The 23,762-nt window shown below is 43.2% G+C and overlaps 1 protein-coding gene across 2 annotated transcripts; it reads right to left on the minus strand.

Annotated features, from left to right (window-relative positions):
* Positions 1 to 1,937: 1,937 nt before the first annotated feature.
* On the minus strand, positions 1,938 to 23,464 carry cdc27 (cell division cycle 27). Of its 2 annotated transcripts, none has more exons than XM_034711693.1 (20): positions 23,280 to 23,464; positions 16,318 to 16,393; positions 15,854 to 16,001; positions 14,901 to 15,026; positions 14,679 to 14,776; positions 14,398 to 14,543; positions 14,061 to 14,281; positions 11,682 to 11,781; positions 11,488 to 11,597; positions 11,306 to 11,405; positions 10,029 to 10,209; positions 9,676 to 9,848; positions 9,263 to 9,415; positions 7,432 to 7,512; positions 6,894 to 7,021; positions 6,668 to 6,785; positions 6,443 to 6,571; positions 3,431 to 3,505; positions 3,206 to 3,335; positions 1,938 to 2,341 (listed from the first exon to the last, which is right to left on the minus strand). In XM_034711693.1, exons 1-20 carry the CDS (start codon positions 23,304 to 23,306, stop codon positions 2,250 to 2,252), a joined length of 2,412 nt encoding a protein of 803 aa, XP_034567584.1. In that variant the 5' UTR covers positions 23,307 to 23,464; the 3' UTR covers positions 1,938 to 2,249. The 2 variants fall into 2 exon arrangements, with proteins under 2 accessions (XP_034567584.1, XP_034567583.1); XM_034711692.1 differs by having other exon boundaries at positions 3,197 to 3,335.
* Between the last annotated feature and the right edge of the window lie 298 nt (positions 23,465 to 23,762).

Consider the following 23,762-nt stretch of genomic DNA (forward strand, 5'->3'; position numbering starts at 1 on the left):
AATATTTAATATAAATATGAAATATAAATCTTAATTTTGAATTTCACATATTTTTGTTAAATGTGTATAAATTAAATATTAAATAAAAACACTAAATTTGAATTTAAAATGTTACATCTTATTGTTGAATGTTAAAAAAAATCCTTCAAATAAATTAAATGTTAAATATTTAAAAATAAATATGAAATATGAATCTTAATTTTGAATTTTACATATTTTTGGTAAATGTGTATAAATTCAATATTAAACAAAAACACTAAATTTAAATTTAAAATGTTACATCTTATTGTTGAATGTTAAAAAAATCCTTCAAATAAATTAAATGTTAAATATTTAATATAAATATGAAATATAAATCTTAATTTTGAATTTTACATATTTTTGTTAAATGTCTATAAATTCAATATTAAATAAAAACACTAAATTTAAATTTAAAATGTTACATCTTATTGTTGAATGTTAAAAAAAATCCTTCAAATAAATTAAATGTTAAATATTTAAAAATAAATATGAAATATGAATCATAATTTTGAATTTTACATCTTTTGTAAATAATCTAATAAAAACCCTAACCCTTACCCTAATCTGGTTCTGTTTGCTCAAGTTTGGTTCTGGTTCTGTTTACTTGAGTTTGGTTCTGGTTCTTGTTCTGTTTGCTTGAGTTTGGTTCTGGTTCTGTTTACTTGAGTTGGTTCTGGTTCTGTTTACTTGAGTTTGGTTCTGATTCTTGTTCTGTTTGCTTGAGTTTGGTTCTGGTCCTGGTTCTGTTTGCTTGAGTTCGGTTCTGGTTCTGTTTGCTTGAGTTTGGTCCTGGTCCTGGTTCTGTTTGCTTGAGTTTGGTTCTGGTTCTGTTTACTTGAGTTTGGTTCTGGTTCTGTTTACTTAAGTTTGGTTCTGGTTCTGTTTACTTGTGTTTGGTTCTGGTTCTGGTTCTGTTTGCTTGAGTTTGGTTCTGGTCCTGGTTCTGTTTGCTTGAGTTTGGTTCTGGTCCTGGTTCTGTTTGCTTGAGTTTGGTTCTGGTTCTGTTTGCTTGAGTTTGGTTCTGGCCCTGGTTCTGTTTGCTTGAGTTTGGTTCTGGTCCTGGTTCTGTTTGCTTGAGTTTGGTTCTGGTTCGGTCCTGGTTCGGTTCATTTCTGGTTCTGGTTGGGTTTGCTTGGGTTTGGTTCTGGTTCTGTTTGCTTGAGTTAACCCTAATCATAATCATTACCCTAACCCATGTGTGAAAACCAAGGGAGAAGTTCCGGTGGCTGGTGGTGAGGCTTTCAGCAGTGTGTCTGCCCCCTGGTGGCTGGCTGCAGTATAGGTCAAAAAAAATCTGTCAACCTTTTAAAAATAAATATACGTGGTACGAATGTTCCTGGTGATATGTAGTTAGTATTTGACTGTTTTGTGTTCAAGGCCTCTTTTTCCTGAAAAGTTTCTTTTTCTTTAGTTATTAGAGGTTAAAAAACGTGTTTTTACTTCCTGGTTTGCTTTAATTCACAGCCGCCGTAGAGAGAAACTTCAAAGGACACACAGCGTCTTATGACGCTGCGCTGTAGGGCGGAGCTTATTACAGTGGCTTCACAGGCTCTGGCTGCACAATGGCGGCGCCCAGGAGGGGGATTTTTTGGCTTCAGAACCGTACAACGGGAAGAGGCGGAGCAACGCTGTCCTTTTTTATTTACAGTCTATGGTGAGAACAGCTTGTGATATTAATCAGGTTTAACAAACAGGTGTCCACATGAACGATGTCTTCTCTAATACAGAAAGTAAAGAAACTGTTTGAATATGTGTCTAAATAAGTATATTTAAATTAGAAAGGAAAAAGGAAGCAACAGTCAGAGCTGCTTTAAAAGTTTGAGCTTCTTCCAGCTGTGTCATGTGACTGCAGCTCCACTCACCTGGTCCAATCATCATGCTCTGTTGTTATCAGGAAGAAGTCAGACAGCAGAAGGCAGGGTTTACATGTTTTTATTGTTTATTTCCATAACGATGATAAAAAGAACATAAAAAACAGCTGTGATGTCAGAGGACAAGCTCGATGACATACATGGAGGAGGAGGAGGAGGGTTGGAGGGGGGCGGGGCTTCAGGGCAGCAGCAGTCTGTTTCAGCCATCAGAGGACAGGAAGGAGGAAAGGGGCAGAGCTACACTGAAGATCTGTCTGTCAGACTGTTGCCTAGCAACAATACTCCTCCAGGTCATCAGAGTGGGGGGGGCGGGGCTTGGTTCAAGCAGGGGGGCGAGGTTAGATGAGAGGGGCGGGGTTAAAGGACCTCATCACTCTCGGCCGTGTGGAGCTGTGTGTCGTCAGCGTCTGTCATGATGCTGCTGTCCTGACTGTCGTCTACCTCCGCCGCTGGAGGGAGAGAGAGAGAGAGAGAGGGAGAGAGAAGGAAAAGGAAGGGAGAGAGAGTTAAAAAGAGAGAGAGAGAGAGAGAGAAAGAGAGGGGAGGGATGGAGAAAAGTGTGAGAGATAGAGGATAGGGAGAGATAAAAGAGATAGGGGATAGAGAGAGGAGAGAAGGAGAAAAAAAGAGAGAGATAGACAGAGAAGAGAGAGGAGAGAGGGATGGAGAAAAGCGTGAGCGATAGAGGATAGAAAGAGAGAGGTATAGACAGAAAAGAGGGAGAAAGATGGAGAAAGGGGGAGAGAAAGAAAGAGACAGAGAGATAGTAAGAAAAGAGAGAAAAATAGAAGGAGAGAGAGAGAAATGAGGGAGAGAAAGACAGAGAGGAGAGAAAAAAGAAAGCGAGGGGAGAGAGCGAGGAAAGAGAAAAAGAGAGAGATAGAAGGAGGAAGAAAGAGATAGAGAGAGACACACAGGTGGACAAAAAGAGAGGTACAGAGAAAAATAGGCAGGTTGAGAGTAAGCCAAGTACAAAGGGAACAAGACAAGAAGACAAGGAAGGACAGACAGACAGGTGGAGAAAGACAAGTGATAGATGGAAAGAGTCAGGGAGTGAGACAGGTTGGAACAAGAGACAGTCAGGTGAGGGAGGGAAAGAGAGACGGGTTAAGAAGAGAACTACATTAGCCAAAACAAACCAGAGGTCTTCCAGCTACGCTTAGTAATCAGCAGCTACAAGCTAGGCTAAGCTAGCTGAATAAGCTAAAAGAAACTTTACTATGTTAGCTAGTGAGCAGACACTAGCACAGTTAAAGCTAACTGAATCCATCTCCATAAACCACACAACTCCCACACGCCCCTACCTGTCTCACCTTCATCCTCTGGCAGGTATCTCTTGTCGATGGCTTCTTTTATCTGGTTGTTGGCTCCTTTAGGGTCCAGATCCATCGCCCAGCTGAAGTTCATCAGGGCTAGATGAGTCTGACCCAGCTTCTTATACACCTGATGGGAGACAGGTAAAGGTTCAGAGCAGCTAGGCTCATGGCAGGGTTTGGTTAGGAGCCATCAAAGGTCAAAGGTCAGCAGGTGTTTGTTACCTTTCCTATGAGGAAGTAAACAAGAGACTCTTTGGGAACGATCTGCTTCAACTCCTCCAACTCCTGCAGAGCCGCCTGCAGAGAGACAGACAGGTCAGAGGGGACTGGATACGTGTGTTTTACTATGTTAAAACCTCTGGAAACATTTCTCAGGACTGTGTGGGCGTGGCCTAACTTTTTGATTGACAGGTCAAGAGAGAGAGCCTGCATGTTTGAGCCGTCTGACTCTGAATCTAAAGACATCAAAACTCCAGAATCTGAAAATTATTCATTTCAAATGGTCTCCGAGTGCTGAGACACAAAATACTTCAGAGTCAGGACTTCTATCATTTAATAGTTTTATCACTCTGTAGTCTCCGGGGCATCAGGACCATGGGACGCCCGAAGCAGAGGAGGCTGAAGTGTAGTATGTGCACGCAGAGGAGCTCGGCTCCGGGTGTCAGACGGAGCAGTTTGTCTAAACTCTGAGCTGTTTGGGGAAAGTTAGTGAACGGGTCCAGTGGAAAGTTAGTGAACCGGTCCAGTGGAAAGTTAGTGAACCGGTCCTGGGGAAAGTTAGTGAACCGGTCCAGTGGAAAGTTAGTGAACCGGTCCAGTGGAAAGTTAGTGAACCGGTCCAGTGGAAAGTTAGTAAACCGGTCCAGTGGAAAGTGAACCGGTTCTGAGGAAAGTTATTGAACCGGTCCTGGGGAAAGTTAGTGAACCGGTCCTGGGGAAAGTTAGTGAACCAGTCCTAGGGAAAGTTAGTGAACCGGTCCTGGGGAAAGTTAGTGAACCGGTCCTGGGGAAAGTTAGTGAACCAGTCCTGGGGAAAGTTAGTGAACCGGTCCTGGGGAAAGTTAGTGAACCGGTCCTGGGGAAAGTTAGTGAACCAGTCCTAGGGAAAGTTAGTGAACCGGTCCTGGGGAAAGTTAGTGAACCAGTCCTGGGGAAAGTTAGTGAACCGGTCCTGGGGAAAGTTAGTGAACCAGTCCTGGGGAAAGTTAGTGAACCAGTCCTGGGGAAAGTAAGTGAACCAGTCCTAGGGAAAGTTAGTGAACCAGTCCTGAGGAAAGTTAGTGAACCAGTCCTGGGGAAAGTTAGTGAACCAGTCCTGGGGAAAGTTAGTGAACCAGTCCTAGGGAAAGTTAGTGAACCAGTCCTGAGGAAAGTTAGTGAACCGGTCCTAGGGAAAGTTAGTGAACCGGTCCTGGGGAAAGTTAGTGAACCAGTCCTAAGGAAAGTTAGTGAACCGGTCCTGGGGAAAGTTAGTGAACCAGTCCTAGGGAAAGTTAGTGAACCAGTCCTGAGGAAAGTTAGTGAACCGGTCCTGGGGAAAGTTAGTGAACCGGTCCTGAGGAAAGTTAGTGAACCGGTCCTGGGGAAAGTTAGTGAACCGGTCCTGGGGAAAGTTAGTGAACCGGTCCTGGGGAAAGTTAGTGAACCAGTCCTGAGGAAAGTTAGTGAACCGGTCCTGGGGAAAGTTAGTGAACCAGTCCTGGGGAAAGTTAGTGAACCAGTCCTGGGGAAAGTTAGTGAACCAGTCCTGAGGAAAGTTAGTGAACCGGTCCTGGGGAAAGTTAGTGAACCAGTCCTAGGGAAAGTTAGTGAACCAGTCCTGGGGAAAGTTAGTGAACCAGTCCTGGGGAAAGTTAGTGAACCAGTCCTCGGGAAAGTTAGTGAACCAGTCCTGAGGAAAGTTAGTGAACCGGTCCTGGGGAAAGTTAGTGAACCAGTCCTGGGGAAAGTTAGTGAACCAGTCCTAGGGAAAGTTAGTCAACCAGTCCTAGGGAAAGTTAGTGAACCAGTCCTGAGGAAAGTTAGTGAACCAGTCCTAGGGAAAGTTAGTGAACCAGTCCTAGGGAAAGTTAGTGAACCAGTCCTGAGGAAAGTTAGTGAACCAGTCCTGGGGAAAGTTAGTGAACCAGTCCTGGGGAAAGTTAGTGAACCAGTCCTAGGGAAAGTTAGTGAACCAGTGCTGAGGAAAGTTAGTGAACCGGTCCTGGGGAAAGTTAGTGAACCGGTCCTGGGGAAAGTTAGTGAACCGGTCCTGGGGAAAGTTAGTGAACCAGTCCTAGGGAAAGTTAGTGAACCAGTCCTGAGGAAAGTTAGTGAACCGGTCCTGGGGAAAGTTAGTGAACCGGTCCTGGGGAAAGTTAGTGAACCAGTCCTGAGGAAAGTTAGTGAACCGGTCCTGGGGAAAGTTAGTGAACCAGTCCTGGGGAAAGTTAGTGAACCAGTCCTAGGGAAAGTTAGTGAACCAGTCCTAGGGAAAGTTAGTGAACCACTCCTGAGGAAAGTTAGTGAACCAGTCCTAAGGAAAGTTAGTGAGCCAGTCCTGGGGAAAGTTAGTGAACCAGTCCTGGGGAAAGTTAGTGAACCAGTCCTAGGGAAAGTTAGTGAACCAGTCCTGAGGAAAGTTAGTGAACCAGTCCTGGGGAAAGTTAGTGAACCAGTCCTAGGGAAAGTTAATGAACCAGTCCTGAGGAAAGTTAGTTAACCAGTCCTAGGGAAAGTTAGTGAACCAGTCCTAAGGAAAGTTAGTGAACCAGTCCTGAGGAAAGTTAGTGAACCAGTCCTGAGGAAAGTTAGTGAACCAGTCCTGAGGAAAGTTAGTGAACCAGTCCTGAGGAAAGTTAATGAACCAGTCCTGGGGAAAGTTAGTTAACCAGTCCTAGGGAAAGTTAGTGAACCAGTCCTAAGGAAAGTTAGTGAACCAGTCCTGAGGAAAGTTAGTGAACCAGTCCTGAGGAAAGTTAGTGAACCAGTCCTAAGGAAAGTTAGTGAACCAGTCCTAAGGAAAGTTAGTGAACCAGTCCTGAGGAAAGTTAGTGAACCAGTCCTGAGGAAAGTTAGTGAACCAGTCCTAAGGAAAGTTAGTGAACCGGTCCTGAGTGTTTTATTTAATATCATAGGGAGAACATTTTGTATTGATTTGGGTTCCCAGAGGCTTTAACACTGCAAGTGTCCAGTGTTCAGGGTGAAGTCCATCTGTCACTCACTCATTGATCCCTACAGGCCAGGATTCATTACCTTGTACTTGTCATTTGCGAACAGTATGGATGCTCGGTGGAACTTGCAGAGCGGGTTCTTGGGGTCGATCCCGATCGCTCTGTTCAGAGTTTCTAATGCTGCATCAGACTTCTTCAAGGCATGCTGCACCTACAGACACACAGATACAGGAAATGTTTGTATGAGAGGTTACTGAATGCTAATGTAGCTGTTATTTTGGATAGAGGATGCTTCATGCTAACATACCACTCCGATGTGACAGAGCAGCACAGAGCTCTGAGGGTTGATGCTCAAAGCTTTCTTAAAGTGGATTTCTGCCAAGTTAAACTTCTCCTGTTTGTAGTAAATCATCCCCAGACCATACCTGCACACACACAGAAACACACACACACACAGAAACACACACAATCAGTGACATGGCATCTTGATAATGCTGTGCAGAGTTGTGCAGTGAGCTAGCTACTGCCGTCACCATGCGTTGTAGTGTCTGTTGTTGACTCTGATGGCGTTACGGAAGCAGGCGAGAGCTCGGTCCAACTCCTCCGTCAGAACAAACTCGTGACCCAACAGAGTGTAGGCGTATGCAAAGCCGGGGTCCACCTGAGAGACAGACGGGGTACAGAACGAGACCAATCAGAGGGACGGACAAGTCAGAGAGACGGATAGACACAGAAAAAAAGGACAGGCAGACAATGTTCACAGAGACAGGCAGGCATAGAGAACATAGAGAAAGGTCACATAGAGGGAGAGAGACAGGTACGAAGAAACTGGAACACAAAAGGGTAGAGAGAGGGGTAGACACAGACAAGCTAAGAAGAGAGACAGAGAGGCAGGGATGAGAGACGGGTCAGACAGACAGATGTGATAGAGAAGGAAAGGAAATGAGACAAGCAAGAAGACAAGGACACGAACAAGGTAGAGAGACAGGAGAGACAGAGAAAGACTTGACAGGCAAGTAAAAGGAGAGATGGACAGACAGATAGGAAGAGAGTTTAGACAGCTTTACTCACCTGGATGGCTCTCTGGAAGAACTTTATGGCAATGTCGTGCTCCCTCTGCAGACTGAAACAGTTACCTGCTACACACCAGGCCTGAGGAGGGACAGACAGGAGGTAAGAGAGAGACAGTAGGCGTTATTCAACTGCAGGAACTTTACCCCAGATCTATGTGCGTTTCGACCGGTGGACCCAGGGTATAAATTTAGTTCAGGGGTAGATAATCTCCCCACTGAAAAGCCCCTGCTAGGGGGGTAGTACTTTTCAGGGGGCGGGGCCTGCAATGCTGAACGTGTCTGATTGGTAGATTAACCGCAGTGTTTTAATTCCTCCCTCCGTCCACAATAACATCACACACATCTGTGATTCTCTTGATTTCTCTTTCTTTCATTAGTTTTTATTTGTTCTATCTTTTTTGTATGTGTGTGTACTTTTCAAAAGAAGAAGCTGTGATTCTCTTGATTTAGCAGCTTGTAACAGTAGTCTTCTCTCAGCCCACCGTGAATGCGTCTCTTCTCCCGGTGTTCCGGTTTTAAAAGTGACCCTGTAAACTGGAGACCTTCAGCTGAACGTGTCAGTGTTTGTGGAGTTTACACAGCTGTTGAAACACAGAGGGAGTTCCTGGGAATGAAAACTAGTTTAGTTTTTATTAAGACTTCAAAATATCCTCATCAGATATTTAATGATCGTCTAAAGACGTTTATGAGGGATGCATCCGACTGAGAGTCTCCAGTTAACAGGGTCGCTGTTTAAACCAAAACACCGGTCGATCTCTGCCACAGCTTTTTGAGTTCAAAAGGATTTTAAAGCCGTGTTGAAACGTCTTTGCTACTCGCGCTTATCTCCTCTCACGTGTTGATTCATTCATTGCTTTTTATATGTTTTTAACCGCAGGAGCAAAATATTTACTTTTTTTCATGTTTTTTTCTGCTTTTGGAGCACAATTTCAAATATGAGGAAAATGTATTATTCCGACAGGCTCCAGGTCAACTTTTTTTTTCAAAATTTTGTTTCAAAATTTGTTTTGTCAAAAAAAAAAATAATAATCAATTTTTTTTTCAAATTTTTTTTTCAAAACAAAAAATTCAATTTTATTTTGTAATTTTTTTTTTGTCAATTTTTTTTTTTTTTCAATTTTGCCAAAAAACATTCACAGTCATTGATTTTTCCATCTGTGATTCACTTGATTTCTCTTTCATTAGTTTTTATTTGTTCTATCTTTTTTGTATGTGTGTGTACTTTTTAAAAGAAGAAGCTGTGATTCTATTGATTTTTGCAGCTTGTAACAGTAGTCTTCTCTCAGTTAACAGGGTCGCTGTTTAAACCAGAACACCGGTCGATCTCTGCGATCACGGCTTTTTGAGTTCAAAAGGATTTTAAAGCCGTGTTGAAACGTCTTTGTTACTCGCGCTTATCTCCTCTCACGTGTTGATTCAGTGAATCCATCTGTGGTGAAATATAGCACCATCTAAAACAGCGCCAGCTGAGTCTCTTCATGCTAACAGGCTAACTGTTGTGTTGCTCATAATGATACCTGCATGTCCGTCTTTTCTGTGGTGTCATTTGTGATGAATGGCATTCCCCTTTGTTTTACTGCCCTCTACTGGTCTGGTGGTGTAGTGCCTTTACTTTTTTCCCCTTCATACGCCACTGACCTAATTTGCACAATCTACCCTGGACTTCAGCCCACGGTCGAAATGCAGACAACAATGGGGGCACAGGAACTTTTTAGGCCTGGGTAAAGTAGTTAAGGGGACTAAAAGACCAGGGAACTCTTGGTTGAAATGCACCTAGTGTGTCAGATATGTGATTGGTCTTCACTTTGGTTCTTTGGTGCAGCTCTTACCTCAGGACAGTTCTTGTCCATGTCGGTCAGGTCTTTGGACAGGGCAGACAGTGCAACGTCTTTCTGCAGGTGCCACAGTGTGGTCGAATAAATCTCCATCCCTTCAACTCTGTATGACTCGATCCTGCGAACCTCGCTGAAGAGACGCTCCGCCTACGAACACGCACACACACATATCATTATGAGTCACCGAGACATCATGACGGCAAGACTCCCCTGAACAAAAGAGAGACACACCCACAGCTGCCCATCCAGGTCTCTCACTAACACCCACTTTCACAGGTATGCAGGTGTGAGGCAGTCACCAGCAAGAGTGTGTTGATGTGTCAGCACAAAGTTACCTGTATCAGCAAAGAATGAACTGTGTCTGGGGTGTGTTACCCACTGTGTGTCAGGTGTGTTAGGTGTGTTACCTGTGTGTATTCGGCAAGTTCAAAATAGGCCCTGCCGATGTGTGTGAGGACCCAGCCGGTGTTGTAGTGCTGGGGAGGGAGGGAGGTCAGGATGTTGATGGCTTCTCTGCAGTTGTACGAACACAGCGCCTGGTAGCCACGCCCCAGTTCCCGAAGCAGTGCCATCACGCTGTCTGCACAAACACACACACACACACACACACAAACACACACACACGCAAGAATTTTATGGTAAGATTTAACACTGTATATTGATGAAATAATGTCCTGCTCTAACTACAGGAGCTGAGTCAAACCAGGCTGAGGTTAGGTTCTGGTTCTTGATGTGTGAGTATTATCAACAGTACTGGTACCTGCAGCAGCTCTCTGGTACTGGGGGATTCTGGTGTCTGGTAGACTCAGACTGGGATCCAGTCTCAGGATGTCCAGACTCTCGTTCAGGTTGCTGCTGTTTGACGTCTTTGCTGATTTACATTTAGTTTTCCTGTTTGGGATCTTTGTGGGAAACTTCATCTTTAACTTCTTACTGTTCTCCTGCAAACACACACACACACACACACACACACACACACACACACACACACACACACATACAATCAGTTACACACCATCAGTACAGTACAACACAAAAAGAGAGCGAGAGAGAGAAAGGAGAAAGAGAGAAAAAAATAGAGAGGGAGAAAAAGAGAGAAAAGAGAGAGGAGAGAAAAAGGAGCAAAAAAGGTGAGAGAAACAGAATGAGAGGGGAAAGAGAGAAAAGGAGAGAAAAAGAGAGGAGAGGGAGAAAAAGAGACAGATAAAAAGAGAAAGAGAGAGAGAGAGGAGGGAAGGAGAAAAGGGAAATAGATAGAAAGAGAAGAGGGCGAGAGATGGAGACCGGGGGAGAGAAAGAGAGATAGAAAGAACTGAGAGAGAGAGAGAAAAATAAAGGAGGGAAGGAGAAAAAACAGAGATAGACAGAAAAGAGGGAGAGAGGTGGAGAAAGGGGGAGAGATGGAGGAAGAGAGAGATATAAAGAGAGAGAGAGAGAGAGAGAGAGAGAGAGAGAGAAATAGGAGTGAGAGGAAGAAAGAGGAAAGAGGGGAGGGAGAAAAAGAGAGAGAGGAGAGGGAAGAGAGAAACAACGAGAGAAACAAGAAAGCGAGAGGGTGGAGAGAATGAGAGAGAGAGAGAGAGAGAGAGAGAGAGAGAGAGAGAGAGAGAGAGAGAGAGAGAGAGAGAGAGAGAGAGTTGGAGAAGGGGGGAGAGAAAGAGAGAGAGATATAGAGAGAAAAAGAGAGAGAGGATGGAAGGAGAAAAAACAGAGATAGACAAAAGAGGGAGAGATGGAGAAAGGGGGAGAGAAAGAAAGAGACAGAGAGAAAGTAAGAAAGGAGAGAAAAATAGGAGGAAAGAGGAGGGAGAGAAAGAGAGAGGAGAGGGAAGAGGAAAAAGGAGAGAGGAAAGAAAAAAAGATAAAAAGAAAAGATAGATGGAGGAAGAGAGAGATAGAAAGAGAGAGAAAAATAGGAGAGAGAAGAGGGAGAGAGAGAGAGAGAGAGAGAGAGAGAGAGAGAGAGAGAGAGAGAGAGAGAGAGAGAGAGAGAGAGAGAGAGAATATTACATAATGAGACATGTAACTGTGAGGTACCTTGGCAGTAGAGCTGGCACTTGTAAACAGTCTGGAGCTTCTTCTGGGCTGAACGTTTGGAGGACCAGACATACTGGGACTGAGAACCTGAGGGGAGCCACTGAAACACAAACAGGTCATCACTCAGAGGCAGCCTTAACATCCAGGAAGGATGGAGCTCTGTGATTGGCTGCTGCGGTTACCTGGTGTGAGGAGCAGTGGTCTGTGATTGGTTGAAGGGGATTGGGAGAACATCTCTGCTGTTCCCGCTCTGACTGAAGACAGACTTTGACTGACTGATCCTAGAGACAGACTGAGAGGGAGACAGGCAGGGGGGTTAGTTAGTCCAAGTATGAGAAGTGTGTGTGTCAAATGTGTGTGTAGTAAGTGTTTGTACCTTCTTGTTTGGAGCTGTAGATTGTGTTTCCATTGTTGCAGAATAGTTCTGTAGATATGTGGGGTCTCCAGGGCTGGGCTCAAGGGGCAGGATGCCAAAACTACACAGATCCACAGAAACACACAGGGGTTGTTGTTCAAGGAGATATGTGACGGCAGTTCAAGTTACCCAGTGTGTGGCAACACGTACCTAAAGTCTCTAAAAAATAGTATGGGAGGTAGAACCTTCAGATATCAGGCACCTCTCCTTTGGAATCATCTACCAGGCAGGGTCCGGGAGGCAGACACCCTCTACTTTTAAGAGTAGGCTTCAAACATGTTGAATATTAAATCTTAATGTTTAAATGTTAAATTTAAGATGTTGAATGTTTAATCTAAATGTTAAAATGTTTAATTTAAAATGTTTAATGTTAAATCTTAATGTTAAAATATTAAATTTTAAATATCGAATGTTTAATCTAAATGTTGTATTCGATATATATAATGTTAAATGTTAACGTTCATGTTACATTTTAAATGTTTAATGTTGAATCTTACCGTTAAAATGTTACATTTTAAATACTGAATGTTTAAACTAAATCTTAAAGGGTTAAAATCTTTAATGTTAAATCTTAACATTAAAATGTTTAATTTTAAATATTGAATGCTCAATCTAAATGTAACAATGTTAAATTTAATATGTCTAATGTTAAATCTTAACATTAAAATGTTTAATTTTAAATATTGAATGTTTAAACTAATGTTAAAAATGTTTAATGTTAAATCTTAACATTAAAATGTAAAAATTTAAATATTGAATGCTCATCTAAATGTTAAAACGTTGAATTTAAAATGTTTAATGTTAAATCTTAACTTTAAAATGTTACATTTCAAATATTGAATGTTTGATCAAAATGGTGAAATGTTACATTTAAGATGTTGAATGTTAAATATAAATGTTAAATATAAAAGTTACAGATATAATCGTTCGTTTATATTTAACATTTAACATTATCTTACATTTTTAAAAACAAAAATAAATATGATGAAGCTCACCAGTTTTGCTCAAAATGTGATAAAACAAAGTGACTTACAAAATTCTCACCACACTGCTGAGGGAACTGACACAATGTCTCTCTCCTCTATCTGCCTATCACTTCCTTTAACTCTCCCTGTCCCATTAAAGTTACTAACCATAGACCTTTCTGGAGTCCCTGAGCTCCCTTGTCTTGTAGGTTCCTCTGGATCCTGTGGACGTACCAGACTCCAGCTGCTGCAACAACTACTATCAGTCTCACCACTATCATCTCTCTCTCTCTTCACCTCCCTTTATCCCTCTCTCCAACTCGGTCTCAGCAGATGTGTGTCTAACATGAGTCTGGTCCTGCTGGAGGTTTCTGCCTGTTAAAGGCCGTTTGACCTTGCCACTGTAACTAAATGTTAAAATGTTACATTTACAATGTTTAATGTTAAATCTTAATGTTAAAATGTTACATTTTAAATATTGAATGTTTAATCTAAATGTTAGATTTATAATGTTTAATATTAAATCTTAACGTTAAAATTTTAAATTTTGAATGTTAAATCTAAATGTTAACTTTAAACAGTTTAATGTTAAATCGTAACGTTAAAATTTTAAATGTAAAATCTAAATGTTAAAATTAAAATGTTTAATGTTAAATCTTAACGTTAAAATTTTACATTTTAAATATTGAATGTTAAATCTAAAATGTTCAAAGTTAGATCTTATCGTTAAAATTTTAAATTTTGAGTTTTAAATCTAAATATTAGATTTAAAATGTTTAATGTTTAATCTTAACGTTAAAATGTTATATTTTAAATATTGAATGTTAAATCTAAATGTTAAAATGTTAAATTTAAAATGTTTCATGTTAAATTTAAAATGTTTAATGTTTAATCTTAACGTTAAAATGTTAAATTTTAAATATTGAATCTTAAATCTAAATGTTAAATCCAAAAACTTAAATATTTAATTGTTCGTTTAGCTTTAACATTCAACATTTAACATTGTATTTCATGTATTTGTCACCTGAGTCCTGTCTGTAAGATGGGACTGGATCTTATTTAGTCTTGATGTTGGGTCTTTGTAAATACTAGAACCGGGTACGGTCTAGACCTTCTCTGTTTGGAAAGAGTCTTCAGATAACATTTGTTGTGATTTGGCGCTGTATAAATAAAGTTTGATTGATTGAATGATTGACCTAACGCAGAAGCAGTGCGTCAGCTATGTTCCAGTAGCTCTGAGTCTCATGACATCACAGTGTGCAGCGTTTCTATTGGCTGACTGATGACAGCGAGTAGTAGTTGATATTGGCCGACTTGAAAAGGAGTCTGAAAGAGGAGTCTTGTTGTCCCTCACAGCTCCTGATGAATAACTCACCTGGGCGTCAGAGGGCTGAGTGCAGCAGGTCCTCCCAGTAAACTCCGCCCACTCTTGGGCTTGTTCTGTTTCACCAGTAAGGACCCGGCTGATGCCATGGAAACTGTGTTACCCAATAACGAGCCGGTCTCCGGCGATATGAGGGAAGAGTCAATGTAGGAGACTGACAAATCAGATGTCAGCTTTCCATTAGAAGATTCTAGATTCAAACGATTCAACTCCTGAAGAGAACAAAAACATAAACTCAATAAATCAGAGTGAAGCCGTCATGATGATCTGATTACACGTCACATTTAATCCACTTATTATTACTCATGGTTTGATTGATAGTACGTACTAGTGTGTCCTGTGGCGTCTCCATGAGGGCGGTGTCTAGGCGATGGGAGGGGTTCTGGGCAGGGCTAACAGAGGGAGGGGGTGGAGCTATAGAGGAGTTCTGTAAAGAGGACAACCTGAAGACCTGATCTGGATCTGGTTTCTCTCCTAGAATACAAACCACATGTATAAATAGATTTATTGATCACATTATGATGTTGGAGAATCAGAGGCGTGTTCATGTGTGTGTATTCATGTGTGTGTTCATGTGTGTGTGTGTGTGTGTGTGTGTGTGTGCTTTACCTAGGTGACAAAGGTTTTGGAAAGGCGACCACAGGAACGGGTTGAGAGTTAAACTTTTCTGGAAACATTCAGCACCTTTAGCGACACGATCTGTCTTACTGCTCAGAGAGAGAGAGAGAGAGAGAGAGAGAGAGAGAGAGAGAGAGAGAGAATGAGTGTTAGTGAGAGTGAGAGAAAGAGGTAAACATCAAGTCCTAAGACTACGATTAGACAGTTCCTTACCAGTAAATGTGTCCCAGTAACGACAGAGTGAAAGAGGCGGAGTCTCCAAACTCTGTGATGATGTCATCCTGACTCTTCTGTTTATTCAACACTCCACCAATCAGAACCTGCTCTCCTTCTGCCAGCCTGAGACACAGACAGGCGGAGGGACAGAGGGACACAAAGACAGGCAGGCGGAGGGAGAGACAGACAAGAAGACAGAGAGGGGGACAGACACAGACAGGCAGAGAGACAGACAGTATCAGAGAGAAAAGAAGGAAGCCAGAGAGAGAGAGAGGCAGGCAGAAGAAGAGACGGACAGACAAGGAGGAGGACAGCGGGGATAGGAAGAGACACATTCAGGAAGGGGGGTGATATTGAACAAGAGAGAGAGAGAGAGACAGACAGACAGATCGACATATAGAAAGAGAAAGACAGGCGGAGCGACAGAGGGACACAAAGACAGGCAGGTGGAGGGACAGACAGACAAGCAGACAGACAGTAAGGGGGAAAGATGCAGACAGGCAGAAGGCAAACAGGCAGAGAGACAGACAGTAACAGAGAGAAAAGAAGGAAGCCAGAGAGAGACAGACAGGCAGGCAGAAGAGACAGACAGACAAGGACAGCAGGGAGATACATGGATAAGAAGAGACACGTTCAGAAAGGGGGATGGTATGGAACAGTGACAGATAGGGAGATAATCAAAGAGACAGATAGAAAGAGAGGGAGAGAAAGACAGAGAGTCAGGGGAAGAAGGACATGCAGGCCAGGATGGAGATAGGGAGTCCAGGAGAAGACAAAGAGGCAGATGGGTGGGGAGAGAGACAGGTGGAGTGAAATAGAGACAGAGATTGAGTTCATGTGGCTTCATTAAAAACACTGTCTAGATTCCCTTCATCATGCGAGGGATAATGTCCTGAGAGATGTACAGAATCAGAACATGATCATCCGTCCGCGTCTCTGCGTGAGCTTACTTGCTGAGTTCGACGCAGCATTTCGCCAACAGGAATCGAACTTGCGGCGTGGAGCAGCTGTGAGCCTTCAGCAGCCGGTACGCTTTGTATGGCTTCCCCGAGCGGTAATAACATGTAGCCAGCAGGTAAAGGGCTTCCTCTGACCTCACTGAAAGACAGACAGGCGTTCAGTCAGACAGACAGACGGGTATAAAGACAGACAGATCAGCAAGTAGACGTGGACAGGTGAAGAGAATGAAAGGCAGACAGGCATAGGGCTGGGTGATATTGAAAATGATGTTATCAGTCAATGAAATAATGATTCAATATTAATCTAATAATTATTGATATCTACTGATATGAAATAAAAATATTGTGATAGCATCTTTTTTAATATCGCCCAGCTCTACACAGGCATGCAGTCAAAACACAAACAAACAGACAGGTGTGTATCTTGACCTCATGTCGAGGCAGACAAGCGTTACCTTCAGCGTAGAGTCTCTCAGCGAGAAAAACGGCGTCCAGGTAGGCGTAGTGGTTCAGAGCCTGCCACACTGCAGCCTGAGAACAGAGGGAGGGGGGGAGGGATTTAATATGAGGCCAACAGAGACGAGTCATACACAAGCGGAAACCTCCGGCCGCGAGAATTGAAGCCGATGCAGAAGTGTTAAAAACTGCAGTTCATCGAGTGTCCACTTGAGGCTGGCACACCAAATCAAAAAAGCCGATCTTTACAGCAGAAATAAACATGTTGACAGCCTGGTACAGAAAACAAGTGTAGTCTGGATAGCTCACTTCTCTATCGGCACAAACTGTACGGGGGGTGATTTTTTTCATAACACTGCAATTTCCAGGATATTAAGATTATGAGTCTTCCATTATGAGAGTCACAGCTGACCTGATTGACAGGCGGGAACACTGTAGCTGTTGGTGAGGAGGCTCAAAGCCCGCCTCTTTACATCACACTCGCTCGACAGCAGTTACGTTGAGTTCAACATTTCCAATATGGCTGCCGCTGATTGGCCTCAAAACAGCGCTCCAGAAACAGATGGGTGACATCACGGATAGTACGTCCACTATTTATACGGTGTATGGGTCACACACCTACAACATCAACCGAAATCCACATCATCAACTTGTTGTGACTTCCTGTCATCAGCTCGTCCTCACCAGGGTTTACGTTAGCCGTAGTGGGTTATCAGAGACATCATACTGTTCAGAGCACTTGTTCTACATGGATGGAATCCTGGAATATTGAGCCGTAAAGAAAGAAGTCTATTTCCAGTTCTGGTCCTGACCCCACATACAGGCAGCTAGTTAAAACCCTAAAAATACTCGGGCAGGCTGCAGACAGCCCAAGTATATCTACAGCTACCCAAGTATGTTTGCAGACCATATGAGTCCTTTTCTTCTTCGTCCACGTGAGACCGCCGTCTGTTTTCTGTAAGCTATAGTGAACCGTCTCCCCTCACTCTCTGTCTCCTGCAGGTAATCAGAGAGGGAGAGAGAGAGATGTCATCCGGTACACTCCTCCTGTTAATGCATTGATGGAGGTTCAATGTCTCACGTTAAATATGAACTTCCTTAATCCTAACGGTTTTGAGCAGCAGGCTGCTGAAAGTGTGATTCTGCATCATTCAAGGCCTCTTGAACACTGCCTGTCCAAGACGGGACTGCAACGCCTCTCTGTAAATGTTAAAGTCACAGAGACATGACGGTGCAGCAAAGGTGCATCAGAGATATCAAGGCTTAATGTAAACTTCTGTCTGGAATATACGCCATAGAGTGTATAAATAATGGACGTAGTGTCCGTGACGTCCCCCATCTGTTTCTGAAGTGCTGTTTTGAGGCCAATCGGCGGCGGCGGCCATATTGGAAATGTTGAACTCAGCTTAACTGCTGTCCAGTGAGTGTGAGGTAAAGAGGCGGGCGTTGAGCCTCCTAGCTAACAGCTACAGTGTTCCCGCCTGTCAACCAAGTCAGCTATACCTCTCATAATGGAAAACTCGTAATCTAAATATCTTTGAAATTGCCACGTTATGAAAAAATTCACCCCCGTACAGTGTGTGCCGATCAAGAAATGAGCTATCCAGACTACACACGTTTTTTTGAACCAGGCTGTAAACATGTTTATTTCTGCTGTAAAGATCGGCTTTGTTGAATCTGTGTGTATGTGGTTTCCGGTTATTCCTGAGCCAGCCTCAAGTGGACACTCGATGAACTGCAGTTTTTAACACTTCCGCATTGGGTTCAATTCTCGCAGCCGGAGGTTTCTGCTTGCCTGCTGCTTTTACATTTTTACCGAGCAGCAATCTTCGGCCGAGAATTGAAGGCAATGCGGAAGTGTTGAAAACTGCAGTTCCTTGAGTGTCCACTTGAGGCTGGCTCCAGAAACACCAGAAACCACATACACACCCATAAACAGCAGAAATAAACATGTTTACAGCCTGGGACGAAAAAAAAACCGAGTGTAGTCTGAATAGCTCATTTCTCAATCGGCACACACTGTACGAAAGAATTGAATTGTTCAATAAAATATTTGAAACTTGATAAAGTTCTACTTACAAATAAATCTATTTAAATTGTATTATTTTGCATGGCTGTCTGCTTATCACAAAATACATATTTATGCTTTAATATGATACCTTTCCATTAAATTACCCTCAATTCCCAATTAATTCCCATGGAAAGTTTCCAAAATTCCCCAGCTTAACTTCCCATGGACATTTACAGGAAACTTTCCGGAAATGTACCAGAAATTTCCACCCTTTTGCAACCCTTACCACAATTATTGCAAAGAAGAAGAAAAGAGAGGAGGTCAAATGTACAGCAGCAGACAAGCGGAAGCTTCTGGCTGCGAGAATTGAAGCCAATGCGGAAGTGTTAAAAACTGCAGTTCATCGAGTGTCCACTTGAGGCTGGCTCAGGAAGTACCAGAAACCACATACACACCAATTCAAAAAAGCTGATCTTTACAGCAGAAATAAACATGCTTACAGCATGGTACAAAAAATAAGTGTAATCTGGATAGCTCATTTCTCGATCAGCACACACTGTACAGGGTGTGAAATTTTTCATAACACTGCAGTTTCAAAGATATCAAGATTACGAGTTTTGCCCATTTAAGGACATGACTGACTCGACAGACAGGCGGGAACACTGTAGCTGTTGGCGAGGAGGCTCAAAGCCCGCCTCTTTACGTCACACTCACTGGACAGCAGTTGGATTGCGTTCAGTATTTCCAATATGGCTGCCGCCGTCGCCAATTGGCTTCAAAACAGCACTTCAGAAACAGATGGGGGACGTCTACGTGCCTTTATTATGCAGCCTGTGAGCTTCACAGAGGTCACTGAAGGCGCCTTGTGTCTGCGCAGCTTGTTCTGTTTGTTTACATGCTGTGACTCTGAAGCTCCGGCCATACTGCGACACTGTAGGTTACCAAAATGAAGAGCATGCAGGGTGTATTTAAAGGTACGGAGCACAGTGACAGCTTAGCTCATAGTTCATGTGCAAACCCTGCAAATAGTCAAGGTATCCCCAGTTACTTCCTGTGTGTGATTTAATGAGTTTCTTTCACATCAGCTTAACACCGGTTTGACCTTGTCCTTATCTAACCCCCTAGCTCTCATCTCTCCTAGATTTGCATCATTAATAATAACAGTCACGATGTCCTTCAATCAAAAACACACCGTTCTATGTGCTCAGTGTTTTCAGGACGTGTTGACGGCTTTCTACACCAACAGCTGAAACAGAGAGGATTTAAGGCCCTCTGAGAAACAGTCCACACTGAGCTGTGCTTGTTCCTGGGTGCACTTCACATCCCTGCGCCCCAAGTTCTGGTCCTGACGAGGTTTAACTCTGGGCACTCACTGAGCGGTAGCTGAGTGACGCAGTGGGCGGCTCGCTGACCTGCACTTTGCTCGATGAAGCAAAATGCCATCATGGTGTGACCCAAGCCAGAGGAATTACAGGTTTTGGAGCGCAGAGGTGCTGTTGTTGTACTGCTTCTAAAAAAAGGGCAGACTGTAACAGAGACAGCACTGCTTTCTCCAGCTCAGGTTAAAGATCACAGACGCTCAGACTTATTAAAAAATATCAGATACGTTTTCTCACATTTCCTGCACTTAAGATGGGTGCAGTCAAATAATCTTAAAATACCTGATACATATTTTGAGACAGGGAGAAAGTCCAGACTTCTACTCTTCTAAATGTGGCCCCTACAGACTATCTGTCCGGTGCACAACTATGTTAAAGGCTGATACATACGAGAGCGTCACCCCAACGCAGCAGTGGCTGACAGGGACTGTCCTCTTCACATGTGGACTGGCCTCTTCACATGTGGACTGGCCTCTTCACATGTGGACTGGCCTCTTCACATGTGGACTGGCCTCTTCACATGTGGACTGGCCTCTTCACATGTGGACTGGCCTCTTCACATGTGGACTGGCCTCTTCACATGTGGACTGGCCTCTTCACATGTGGACTGTCTTCTTCACACATGACCTGGCCTCTTCACATGTGGACTGTCTTCTTCACACATGACCTGGCCTCTTCACACGTGGACTGGCCTCTTCACATGTGGACTGTCCTCTTCACATGTGGACTGGCCTCTTCACACGTGGACTGTCTTCTTCACACATGACCTGGCCTCTTCACACGTGGACTGGCCTCTTCACATGTGGACTGTCCTCTTCACATGTGAACTGTCCTCTTCACACATGACCTGGCCTCTTCACATGTGGCCTGTCCTCTTCACATGTGGACTGTCTTTTTCACATGTGACCTGGCTTCTTCACATGTGGACTGTCTTTTTCACATGTGACCTGGCTTCTTCACATGTGGACTGGCCTCTTCACATGTGGACTGTCCTCTTCACATGTGGACTGGCCTCTTCACATGTGGACTGTCCTCTTCACATGTGGACTGGCCTCTTTACATGTGGACTGTCCTCTTCACATGTGGACTGGCCTCTTCACATGTGGACTGTCCTCTTCACATGTGTACTGGCCTCTTCACATGTGGACTGGCCTCTTGACATGTGTACTGGCCTCTTCACATGTGGACTGTCTTCTTCACATGTGGACTGGCCTCTTCACATGTGGACTGGCCTCTTCACATGTGGACTGGCCTCTTCACATGTGGACTGTCTCGTGTTTTCAACAAATAACCTGTCAGGCCTAAGACCCTACATTGACAGTGGACTAAAGGAGCCCGACAATCAGTGACACTGGGATAAAATGCAGTTTTTCCTCTCTTTTTTTTTTTTAATACAAGCACCAAGAATGTAAGTGGACTACTGTTTCATTTTTAACTTTAACTTCAATTAATGTTAATAATATTTCCTTCAATCACTGAATGAAGCCTGTCTATATTAGGGACAAGAGTCTGGACCTTTAATTGCTCAGCACTCACTCAGAGCATTGCGCACAGAGAGGGGAGGGGGGCGAGCGAGCGAAGGAGAGGTCTACGGTCTTCAAAGTGTTATGGTACAGACCATTAGGTCATATTAGGTCATTACTTGTTTTGTAACGTGTAGGTATTTTAGGAATGTTAAATCTGAAATAAAAATACCTTTACAAGTAGTTATGTCTCCTTGTATTAGTTTGTCCACCTGTTATTGACATAATGCGCAAATATAGATATTTGAACGTCCCTTTGGAGCAATTTTGACAGCCCTAATACACGGACGATGTGTGGCTGATATATGGGGAAATCCAAGCCACCGAGCGGACCAATCGCAGGGCTTGCGTGGATTCTACTAGTAGTTACATTTTGATATAGGTGCACATCAGCTACGTGCGTAGGCCTCTGCGTAGGTACAGGAGCTACACAGACCCCCGGTGTAGGGTACGCCGTTGATTTGCCGTAGATGTATAAATCAGCCTTGACGTTGGCTGAGTGTCAGTGACATACATTACCATTAATAGATGCAACTGTGAATGTTCTCTGAGTTCTGCAGGTACCAATACAGAAACCTGCACCCTAAAAAAAAGTCCTACGCAGGATGTTGTGTCAAATCAACCACAAACACACTCTCAGAATTATCATTACCATGCATGTGTTATAATAATAAAAGGGTTTTTTCCTGTTCAACAACACGGATGTAACAAACTGTAATCCAATGATTCTGATCAGAATGTATTCACTGCATGTCATCTACACAGAAACACAATGACAGACACACTCTGCCTGTGATAACCTGTGAGCACAGTGATCACAAAGCAGACAGAGAACACATCATTGATCTTTACTGTGATTAGCTATGATGTGGACGTTTTCTGGATGTGAATAACCATAACCCTTCATTTCACATCAACACAGCCCACAGATTCAATGTAGGAAGCTAATGCTGTAGTGATTTCCGCAGGGAAATCACAACTACACATATGATCAGCTGGTTTCTTCACTGGACATAAACCACTACGTTTAACTACATTCAGTTTTTACTCGGTTTGATTTTGACTGTCTGACATGGCAGCTAACCAGCTGATGGCTAATATTGTCAACAAGCAGCTAAGTTAGCTCTGGTTACTTCACGCTCATAACAAACAATCTAACCCAGCTGGTTGTCAGCTTTAACCTCTGTGCTGTGTGTGCTCTCTGTTCACAGTGTAAACAGTCAAATAAAGCTTCCTGTGCTCTCTCGTGAACTTTAAAAGGTTGATTTCTGGGGAACACGTTAGCTTAACTGTTAGCCGGCTAACATTACTCCACCGACTAGCTTTAGCATTGCTACTAACACAAAACCCCATTTGGGTTCTAGCTGATTTTATCACACAGCTCACTACCAGAACCACACACCTCTTTAAAGGACATTTAAAGAATCAGCACACTGTACTGATTAATTCGGCATGCTTTAATTCAACAAAGAATGGTTTAAAGCAGAGGACTGTGAACTTTAAGAAGTGTTTGCGCTGTTACTGTCGCACTCACAGGGCGCCTTTACAGCAAAGCCTGTGCACAGAAATATGAGACCAATACCTGAATAAATGTTATATATTATGTAATTAAAGGATGCTACATCTGTTAAATGTATGCCGAAGTGAAGTGCTGTGCCAAGGAAGTCTCAATATGTGAAAATAATCATTCCTCTGAGTTGTTTTTTGTACAAACACAAGCAGAAACCTTAATGTGTCAGATTTTTTAAAGGTGTCTGGTGTGACCTCTCTGAACTGTCACCACACGACGGAAGCTTGAAAATATTCAAAATTGAGCACTGTGATAAGATGTTGAAGCAGCTAATAGTGCAAATCTAAACGCGAGTATCATACAACATTTAAAAATAGAACCAGTAACTCGCTCAGTGCTGCGAGGCCTGTGGCGGGGGAAAGCTCCTCACACCACGGACCCGTTCAGCCGCTGAGGCCGGGTCGGATCCCGGAGCACGGCTTTCGGGGAATATTCGTTACCCCCGGTTCATGACAACGACCTTAACTCGTGTGTTTACCTGGACAGGTTCCTGCAGCACCGTCATTCCGCTTCCACACTCCGTCTATCCGCTCTTGTCTGTCTGTTTCCCTCTTTTCTCTCTCGGCTCTTTCTTTACTTCAGGCTGCAGGAGGAGCTGCGGCCGAACATTTGAAACACACCGACCGTTAACAGCCGAGTGACTCCGAGGAAACCCGAGAGGAAGTCGAGACCGGGCGAAGATGAGCGACGCACAGACGGAAAGAGCCGAAGAAACTGTAGTGCCCTCTAACGGTGAGATGAATGAACAGCAAGTTGGGCAGGCTGGCCCCTGTGATGCTCATGGTGATGCTACAGCAAACTACCTTTCTCATGATATTATAATGAGACAAAATAAAGAATAACATGAGTCAGGGCCTTATATTTACATAGTTATATATATTATCTTTGCTATGTTATGTTATGTTACATTATTATTGTACGGAAAGGGATTAGGACCACTAAAAAAAAAAAAAAATCTAAG

This window comes from Notolabrus celidotus, chromosome 20 (genome assembly GCF_009762535.1).
Source record: "Notolabrus celidotus isolate fNotCel1 chromosome 20, fNotCel1.pri, whole genome shotgun sequence".
Lineage (NCBI taxonomy): Eukaryota > Metazoa > Chordata > Actinopteri > Labriformes > Labridae > Notolabrus > Notolabrus celidotus.